Source organism: Mixophyes fleayi, chromosome 1 (assembly GCF_038048845.1).
Source record: "Mixophyes fleayi isolate aMixFle1 chromosome 1, aMixFle1.hap1, whole genome shotgun sequence".
Taxonomy (NCBI): domain Eukaryota; kingdom Metazoa; phylum Chordata; class Amphibia; order Anura; family Limnodynastidae; genus Mixophyes; species Mixophyes fleayi.
The window spans coordinates 230,546,472-230,557,190 of NC_134402.1; the positions used below are offsets into that span (position 1 = coordinate 230,546,472).

General features: G+C 39.5%; 1 protein-coding gene across 1 annotated transcript in view; it reads right to left on the reverse strand.

Annotated features, from left to right (window-relative positions):
* The window catches only part of INSR (insulin receptor), a 104,165-nt gene extending 94,041 nt beyond the window's left edge, over positions 1-10,124 (reverse strand). The window contains exon 1 of the mRNA XM_075206966.1: positions 9,023-10,124. Coding sequence (XP_075063067.1) covers positions 9,023-9,152 — 130 coding nt within the window. The 5' untranslated portion in view covers positions 9,153-10,124. The remainder of the gene's footprint in view (positions 1-9,022) is intronic.
* Positions 10,125-10,719: the final 595 nt, after the last annotated feature.

Consider the following 10,719-nt stretch of genomic DNA (forward strand, 5'->3'; position numbering starts at 1 on the left):
CCCCAATGTCATCATTTGGATAGCCTTAATATGTGCTTTTTTGAGAGAAGCAAAATCTATTGAATCACAAATAAGCTATTGTGACTGGATCACTGATAAATAACTTCTGGTATAAATTTATTTAAAGGAAATAGCGCAGGGCTCTTATTTATATAATTGCACATGCACTTATTTTTGATATTGTGTATATTTTGAGATAGGAAAACGTTATTTCTGAGACCAGGGTAGAAAATTCATTTTTCTGTTTTAACCTTTCTAACCTTTCTTATTTCTGATGTATATATCCGATACAATGAGCCTTTGTGGATGGGATCTTTTGTGTATTGGTATGTGTTTTGTATGGAAGTGTCATTGTTTGAGGTTTGTAAGGTTGCTAGTGGAAACCTCCAATTAGGCATATGGGGAGGGAGTCTGATAGCAGGAAATGCCTGCTCTGGCCAAAGTCTCAGCAGGGTGTCGTTACAGTGTGGCCGTTTGTCAGAGTGTTCAAACCTTTGTGAACATTGTGAACAGCATGTGATGCAGGATATCACAGCATTTCTAGAATTTCGCAGGTTAGTGTAAATATTGTTAGCTTTGCAATGCATGTAAATCTATGTTTTGGTAAACAGGTTACGTCTTGATTTCTAAACATAGACTGTGTCTAAACTGTATAAAAGGCACTGGCATGTATTGAAAACTTGTTCTTCTTGTTTCTGACCTTAGCACCAGTACCTTCAGCCAGTGTGAGAGCAAATAAACATCTTGCTTCAAAGACCTGCTTGGAAACATCGTCAATATTGCTATATTCCTGTGACCTGTAGATTAGACCCTAAATCTAATCTGTTCTCTGGCTGTTTCTGAGGTTGGACCCAGCTTTTCCACTACCACCGCTCTACCTGCAACCCTGGTCAGTGTAATAGGCTAGGGGGATCAATCCACAGCATCCTTGATCCATAGTAAGAGGTCAGGAGTACCAGCCCAGGTACACCAGTAATGGGGTACACCTGCGTCAGTTAACCAGAAACCCAGTTCTGGATGCCGGTATAGGAGTCCAGTGGTGGCAGCCTTTGTACGCCCCTCCTACTGCGGCAAGAGGGTGCATTTGGGATAATGAAAGAGAATGGTGGCAAAGTAAGCCCAGCCGGTTCCCAGAAACAACAGACAGGGTGGCATAGGCGGTCCATCCTGTCACAGCTATCAAATCTGAGACTTGCCATAGAGCCAGATTAAGACCCCATGGAATCCTAGGCAAGATACTGGTCCTCCACCAATTCATCCATGCAAAAATGACTTTCCTATTGCATTCCCTGGCACCTTTCCACCATACCACTATATTTACAGTACTAACCCTAATCATGCCAACATTATTTCTGTTTCACATTCATATTTCACAGTTGGCATAATGCAGTGATGACGTCAGCTGTGACGTCACAGACCCAGAAGTACTAGTCGATAGTGGCTGCATTGCCGCTGATTTTGGTACGAAATGTGATAATATTAGGGCTAATTTTTAACAACCAGAGGGCGATTCTGTTCATACAAATATAAGGGACATGTAGGTTTATTGACCACAAGTAGTGGACCGCTAAGGTAGACTCATATAGATCAGTGCTACGCATACTATTACTTTGACTACACGGATGTGATAGTATAAGATCTTCCATCATATGTATCAGTTTAATAACCGACAATTGAGACTACTACATGTATCATTGGGTATAAATAATAGGAGGGCTACAATGTACATACAGCCCTGCCTCCTGATATTAATACGTTCATATTGATATCCTAATGACCCTGTAATCTATACTTTACACATAGAGAGATTGTACGGAAGTTGTCTCTTCAATCCAATGACACTTAGATCGATATAATAATCATCTGTAGTAAGTTGATTTCTATATAGACATCACTATACTATAGCTGAGGAGTTACATGCAGGGTAATTATAGGGGAATTTCTCGATCCCTGTAGTGACCTCTGAGTTAACCTTTGAATTGTTAAAGGCATATAGTATAATATCAGCATGAAAGATGTATACATTGTTTGTTATTTTTAACAATAATTGTTTCTCAACGTGAAATGATCTATTAGTAGTGTCATACACTCCCTACTGGTTCCCTTTAACATATAGTTTGGTGATATGTGGCAATAATTTTAGGCTCCCATCACATATCTAATAATTAATTGGGATACTTAACCTTTGTGAGATACAGATAATTGGAATATACATTTAAGCATATCAGATTATATTGAATGATATTATTCAATAACCTAATATCTCACTCCTCCCTTATATCATATCCCTATCAGCTGATACGCCTAAAGGTCTGAACACAATTTTAACCTACCTCTTCCATATTCCCTATTTTTTTTGTTTTGTTTTTAATATATCGCCTATATGTGATCCGAATAATTAAGACTTATTGCCCAATGATAGGAATCTCTATAGTTAGTTTTTAGTTATCATATGTATACATGAATAATTATCTAACAAGTTTATAATTACTAGAGAACTGGAGTGCCTTCTGTTCATATACTTATACAGTTATTCAGTTGTTTAAGATATGTGGGTTCTATATTGAAAGAGCACCCACTCAAGATTTCATTCAGCATATGACTGGATGCATGTTATAATGAGGATAGTTCTATTCCTAGTGCGATAACCATCTCTTGTTTCTTGTAATAATGCAGTCAGGCAAGTAATGTTCTCCCAGCATCCTCCAAACCCAAACTCGCCATCTGCCTGCCAAACAGAGAAGCGTGAATCGTCACTCCATAGAACACGTTTCTACTGTTCCACAGACCAGTGTCGGTGTGCTTTACACCACTCCATTCAACGCTTGACATTGGTCTTGGTGATGTGAGGCTTGCATGCAGCTGCTCGGCCAAGGAAACCTATTCTATTAAGCTACCGATACACAGTTTTTGTGCTAGTGGAAGTTCACAACTCTTCAGCTATAGAATCAGCAGTGCATTAGCAACTTTTACACACCATGCTCCTTAGCAGTCGTTGACCCCGCTCTGCGATTTTACGTGGTCTTGCGCTTCGTGGCCAAGTTGCTGTTGCTCCTAAACTCTTACACTTTCTAATAATATAACTTACAGTTGACCGTGGAACATCCAGCAGGGATGACATTTCATGAACCGTCTTATTGCAAATGTGGCATCCTATTCCAGTACCAGGCCTGAAGTCACTTAACTCCTCAGAACGACCCATTTTGTATCACAAATATGTGCAAATGGAAACTGCATGGCCAGGTGCTTGATTTTATACACCTCAATTCAATAATTAACAGATGTTGCCGAATACTTTTTTCGAGAGAGAGAGTGAGTGAGTGTATATATATATATATATATATATATATACACACATATAAACACACACGCATAATGCAGCTCTGGTATTGTTGTTCACACCTCCCAGTGGCTGAGTGTGTGGCCTACACTAGGATCCAGTGGTATGAGCTGAGGGGATCTGAACCTGTGGTGGAGAGAGTCAGCCAAGTTCCCAAGACAGAGGGGAGTAGGTCCTGGGACCCCCCTTGTAATCTAGGGAGCTGGTCCGTCGCCTGCTGTCATTATGGGTCAATATACACCATCACTGACAGAATAATAACATGGGACAGATTTCAGAGATAATTTATCTAGAAAGTGACAGGATGATTGAAAGGAGAGGCAGCAGTCATTAGATGGGAGAGAGACATTGCCCCCGCAGAGGACGGGAGAGAGAACACTGCTGTGAGAGAGAGATGAAGGTGAGCTAGAGAGCCACCATTTTGGATGTGACTGCCCCATTGATATTCTGTCCATGTAGCCATTTAGAACTGTGCAGGAGGAGAGAGATGTATGTAGGAAATGCATATATTTTATCACTGCAACCATTTAAGAATGTGTTGGAGTGATGAAGTGTAAATAAAGATTTTATTTTGCAATATAGAGATAGTCTGCTGCCCATATTATTGAGACATCTGATTGCACTGCACCACCAAGTTACATCACCTCTGTCCCAACATCTTTACAGAGACTCTATAAAAAATAACCTGCATGTGCCGGGACCCTCTGGTCATCTACATCTAGGACCTCAGTTTAGTATTTATAAAAAAAAATTCATAAAATATTTTTATAGTTAAAACAAAGCTAATAACAAATTAATGTGAACACTTTCTCCTCATGAAAAAGGTGCTGTTGATATTAATGTCCATGAGGTATGTTTCATGTCTGGCTATAAGCAGGTTAAAAGAGCCTACAAACATATGCATAAAAAGGAAATACAGAGATGGTGTGCTATGCACACACATTTTACATTCATATCTTAGCGCTAACCTAAGAGATAAACCAAACAATGCATTGTTATTTTGTGTTTCATACACTTGGGGGTAAATGTATCAAGTTCCGATTACTGAAAGTCGCTGGGAAAATTTAAAGCGGCGATGTCTTGTAAATTGCCATTGTAGATTTGCAGAAATCGGAACTTGATACATTTACCCCTTGGCCTTAAAAGGCAACACATGCACTTCAGATATGATACTCTAAAACCTGTTATAGGTGTAGAAACATTTACATATTTGTGAGTGAATCACTATTAAATAACTTTTGGTAAAAAATTATTTAAAGCAAATAGCGCTGGGCACTTATTTATGTAATTGCACGTGCACTTACTTTTCATATTGTGTATATTGTGAGATAGGAAATCGTTATCTCTGAGACCAGGGTACAAAAGTTGCTTTTTCTGTTTAACCTTGCTATAGGATATGCCTATTTCTGATGTATATATCAGATACAATAAGCCTGTGCTTACCAAGCCTTTGGTGTATTGTGATGTGGGGAATTTGCTTGTTTCGGGGTTTTTTGTTGTTCTATGGAAATGTGTATTTGGCGACTGTCTGAAGTATTCATGCCAGTCAGACCTTTTGACTTGCTAGTGAGTCTCCTGCCTCTGAAATAAGATCCAGGAAATCACAGCAAGGTTTTTAAGAATTTTCATCAAGTATAAATATTAGTGGCTTTGCAATGCATGTAAATCCATGTGTATGTAAATAGAGTAAATCCTGATTCTAAAAATAGACTATTTCGGAACTGTATAAAAGATGAGCTGTGTGAGCATGTAAGTGTCCTTCTGATTTCAACAATTGACCTGATCACTGGTACCACTAACCAGTGTGAGCAAAGAAACATCTTGCTTCAAAGACCTGCTTGGAAACATCTTCAATATTGCTGTATTCCTGTGATCTACAGATTAGACCCTAAATCTAATACGTTCTCCAGCTGTCTCGGAGGTTTGGACCCAAGCGTTTCCAGTACCACCGCTCTGCCTGCTACCCAGCAGCCCTGGTCAACGCAATAGGCCAGGGGATGATCTATTCACAGCAACCCGGATCCATAGTAAGAGGTCCGGAGTTACCAGCCCAGGTACACCAGCAAAGAGACACGCTAGCAGCGTCAGTACACAGAACAAACCCGGTTCTGGATGCCGGTATAGGAGTCCAGTGGAGGCAGCTTGTGTAAGCCCCTCCCCTACTGCGGCAAGAGGGCGCATTTGGGATAACGAAAGGGAATGGTGGCAAAGTAAGCCCAGCCGGTTCCCAGCAACATCAGACAGGGTGGCATAAGCAGTCCGTCCTGTCAGTGTGCCATAATATGCAGTTTATCGTAAACAATGCTATAGTTGCATGGCATTTGAAGCCTCAATGACATCAGAGAGCTGTAGTCAGGTTCTGGAGACCTTTTCCCAGGCAATTTAAATTATTGCCAGCACAATATATTTTTAAACAGAGGAGACAAGGACGTTATAAACATATTTTAAAGGCTGTCATATGTTTTTAGCACGGCAGATTACTGCATCCAGTGTAATTAGCTTTGTTTGTGGAGTGTTTTAGGGGCACATTTATGATTCATAGGCAAAAATGAGAAATAGTTATCAATCCTTATCGCATGGATAAGGATTGAACCATTTCTCAATTTTATTAAAAACGGATCACAGGAACAGCAGTTCCGAAATACTGCTGTTTCTGTGATAAAAAAAAATAAATCATACTTACCCCCCTCTTCGGGATGCGCTGTCTCAGGATCTCCTCCAGGTGTTCTTCGTTCCTCTTCATCCTTCAATTGTGCATATGCAGTTTGAAGAACTGCACATGCGCACAAAGATCCCCGCTCTGTCTCTGCAACTATCGTTGCAGATAGAAAGCTGTGAGTGACAGGGAGGGATCATGTGATCCCAGCACACATGCGCTGTCCAGCTCTGCTCTTCGGAGCAGAGCTGACAGCATTGGAGTTTTTCAATTTTGATAATGTACGCCAGCTTTAGCTGGCATACATTAACATGACAAGTTCCCAGAAAAAAAAAAAAATTCGGGACTTGTTAGATTGCGGCCAGAGCAGTCACCATACTGTTGAATGGTGACTGCTCGCAAAAAAACGATGAGGAGTGCAAAGCATCAGATATCCATGATATCTGCTGCGATGCACCTTTAATAAATTTGCGGAGGGCACATCGGGACCCGATTTCCACGGTAAGTGCACTACCGTGATTTCTTAAATATGCCCCTTAATATCTTGGCTATATAGGTATAATGGAATATCTGAGAGACAGTCCCATATAATGATGGTTACAGTTTAAACAGCTTCCAAAGGAAACGGTCTGTAATACAAAGAGGTGAAAGGTTATCCCCTCTAAAATAAACCACTTCTAAAAAACAAAAATATTAATTTTATTGTAACAATGAACAGAACAAATAATGTAACCATAAACACGGATATGACAAAGTATCAAATATGTTAAGGGTGCAGCACTAAAGACAGAGGCTGTTAATTAGCCAATAAACTCACAAAAAAGGAAGTACCAAAGAAAACATAGAAAAATATATAATTTACCACAATAAGGGAACATAAGTAAAAACTATAGGAAATCTTGCCAAACAAGGTTACCCATGAAAGAATACAAAATGATGAAAAGAAGGAAGCAAGAACAGTTGGACATAACAATTTCATATCCCTGTTCATGGTATAGGGTTGAAGTAGAAGTGCCAATACCCCAAACACATTGGCCCCAGCATCCGTTCCGCATAGAAAGGCTTTGCCAGGGGGCCCTAACAATTGAGAAAGTATCTAACCAGCAATAAATAGTAGGATAGATACAGTAGTTTCATCTGTGCTAAACACATCACCTGTACTTCAAATGGTATCCTGAAAGTGTGTGAAAACCTTTGTATATTGTCTTTGAAAACATTTTAAATAAATAAATATTTAGTGGAGTTGGTCTTTAATACCCATTGTACATACCAGGTACATTTTTCACATAGACAAAAGATGGCAATCTTCCTTTAGAGTTCTGTGGTGTACATTTACTTTAACACACTCACACAAACCACTGTACTAAACGATTGATATATGTTTATATTGCAACCACCCAAAACCTGCAGCCTCATGGTTAACATAGAAGGAATTATTCTGACGGGTGCTTTTCACTGGAGTGACCTAAATTCCATGAGACACATATGAAATGGGAACAGAGGAAATCACAAGATAGACATGCGGGTCAAGGATCTCTTTGGCAAAATTATACCTACTTACACAATCTTTTACTTTGTGGTCCATGTTAGAACACATTTGAATAGCACCAACATACACTTCAAATTCCCTTGGGCATGAACAATCAATTCTTCCTGTCTCCATACAGTTTCATCTTACATGAGAGCTGTGGAACCAAGGTAACACTGATGCAAATCATTCATGTGAACAATCTAATCTGTACATAAACCTTGCTTTACATTTGTCACTATGACCATCAGCTAACGTACTCCATAGAGAATCAAGGATAGAACGGATAATATTAACAGCTGATAAACACTAATTTCTCGTTATTATGACTGTTTTAATTTTACTGCAACTTGTGAATGTATTGTGTGCTAATGTATTGTAATATATAAAAACAAATGTAAGCAAACACCACAAAAGTATGCGGATTCCTGTTTTTAAATAATGTAGCTTTGTTATACCTACATAACACACCAGGGGAGGGCTGGCAAATTTTAGGCTGGGGGGGCAAGACTCCACTCAGCAGACTATAAGGAACATTTTCAAGGAAAAAAATGCAGGTGACCCAGCCCCAGGTAGCCCACTGTGAGACCGACCATCACATTTGCCAAATGAGGATCCATTCAATATTATTAGCACTTAGCAATTTCCTTTTAGATTGCAAGCTCTAATGAGCACAATCATTTCACCTCTTGCTTCAAGAGGTATGCTCAATTGATCATGTATATTCTTCGGACAACTGTCTACGGTTATTAAACTAAGGACATTTGGCAGCTATTAAATACTCCCTTAAAATACATTTTCAGTCACGCACACCTCATCACAGTGCATTATAATCATTAACTTCGAGCGAGCACGCAACCATGTGGTTGTTACAAGACGTGTATGTCTGAATTTGTTACAGCAGCCACCTATCAGTGTGTAGTAAACAGGTGGCGTCCCCGGCAGCAGGCCCCGTCCCCTCCCCCACTGTTTACCAATCGACCGAAACTAGCTGCGGGGCCTAGTACTCTGCACGGATCACGCAGACTCAATTTTAGCCACACCGCATCCGCTCCTCGATACCAGGGTAAGGCGGGACGTGCAAGGCTGGGGTCTGTGGCCACTCGCTAGGCCTGAGACACAAAATCACCCCTCAGTAAAGCCACAGAGACAGGAAACTCAGTATGCATGTGGGAGCCATAAGGAAGGATCGGAAGTCGCAGGTGGTGTATAAAAAAGAAAGGAGGACGTAAGGGTCGGCCATTACACAACACACCATACAGATACACCAAGCTAAGCAAACATGGGATTGAAGTAACTGTCGTCATGAACAATCCTCCTTAAATAAACTATACGAACAAATAGGCATCGTATATGTACGTACATTGCGTTATACTACACATTCATACCAGTCCATCTTATGGTAGTCCAGCATGCTGAACTATAACCGACTAGTGGAAGTGAATGTATTTATTGTTACATTTATTATCATTATTTATTTATCGTGCATCGTACTCACTTTTTCCATTGCTTTGGCCACACATGAGCAAAATCATGATGGTAAAAATTGCCAGCAGGACGGTCCAGGTTGGTTTGGGAGCGGGATTATTATCGGGGTGCCCCACACCCCCCATTACACCCTGTCCCATGCCCAGCTTGCTCCAGGTGTGTGGTACAGGAAGGGCTCCCAGCAGAAGCTTGTGCTTTTCAGAGAATAATAGTAATCACCTCCAAATAAATTAAATCCCAAATAGGTCTTAGTTTCTGATGAGATTATTATAGCTCATACACCGTGCCAGCATGATGATTTAAGGGGAATAAAACACCAATTCGTAATTGGGAAAATATTGGCTAAAACTGACACAACTGTTAATCAAATTCCCGTAAAACAGTATTGGAAAAAATATTTTACAAATATAAAATAAGAAAATTGGTTCTAAACGGAGGCTCTTAAAAAAATAATAATACGATATTAATTTTAAATATCCAGGTTTTCTTGTTTAAAACCAGAGCCTGACCAATAATAAATCCGTTCTAGTCACAAATGTCGGGTTATAAAGGATTTTCTGTGTGGATCAGAGCAGCGTTTTTGTTTTCGTATTTCCTTTTTCAGAGAACACAGGAAAAATATAGATTTGAAAAAAAATCCCTGCAAACCATCCAGAATATGACAGAGAAAAGAACTTCCTGAAACTTGAGCAGGAAACAGAAATCCAGCATTTTATTACTATTTCTTTTCCACCCCAGAATTAGCAGAGGGTGTGAGAAAAGACATTTCCTAGAGGTTGATTAATTTGGCATATAAACAACATCAACAACGCAGAGCTGTGCTGGTCACTGCCGGAAAATACGTGTGTGCATTCTTACGTGGGGCCCACTGCATGATCCTGAAAGACTTGATCGCTTAAAAATGTCTTCACCCGAGAGGAGACAGATCAAGAAAAAATATTCATTAATCAGTAAGACTGCTTTGTAGAAAGTCTCCGGGCTATTCTCCTCCAGTTTCCCCCTCGCCCAAGAACCACGCAAAAATAAAAATAAACAAAAAGTGCCGTAACCGAGAAATTTGTATAAAAATATATACATATATGTCACTAGTTCTTCTTGCAAAGTCTCTCTCCCCCCCCCTTTCCAACCAATATCCAACCAGTAAACAAGGGCTGTTAGTCAGCTGGCAGAGGAGGAAAAGCTTTCAAAACACCTGGTGTGGAGCACAGCAGACTGGAATGGATTCAGTCGTCTAACCAGTAAATACCAGTGTGCTCTTATTTATACAATAATGAATGATTTTATGCTAAAGAAGAAAGATAATAACGATCGTCAACGTTTTGGTTAGTGCAAAAAAAGGGAATTATTTAAGTCAGCCTGTATGTCTGTAGGAGACGTAGGTAAACATCAGGGGGAAAAAAATAAATTGTCCTGTAATAACGTCTGTTTACATTACACACAAGTATGCATTTGCACCATATAAGTTATTTTTCTAGATTCAGTAAGGTTCGAATAGACTTTTTTTAATTTGTTACATGCTCTAAAGCACCATTTTATTATAGGCGATCAAACAACTTACATTGCAGACAATAAAAAGTATATAACGCTAAGTAGTATAAAATAAATACCACAAATAAACGTGATTCTATTCACTAATAAAATTATACCTACATATCAATAAAAATATTGCTGTTCACAAAACAGCTTATGTCACCATTGTTATTGTGT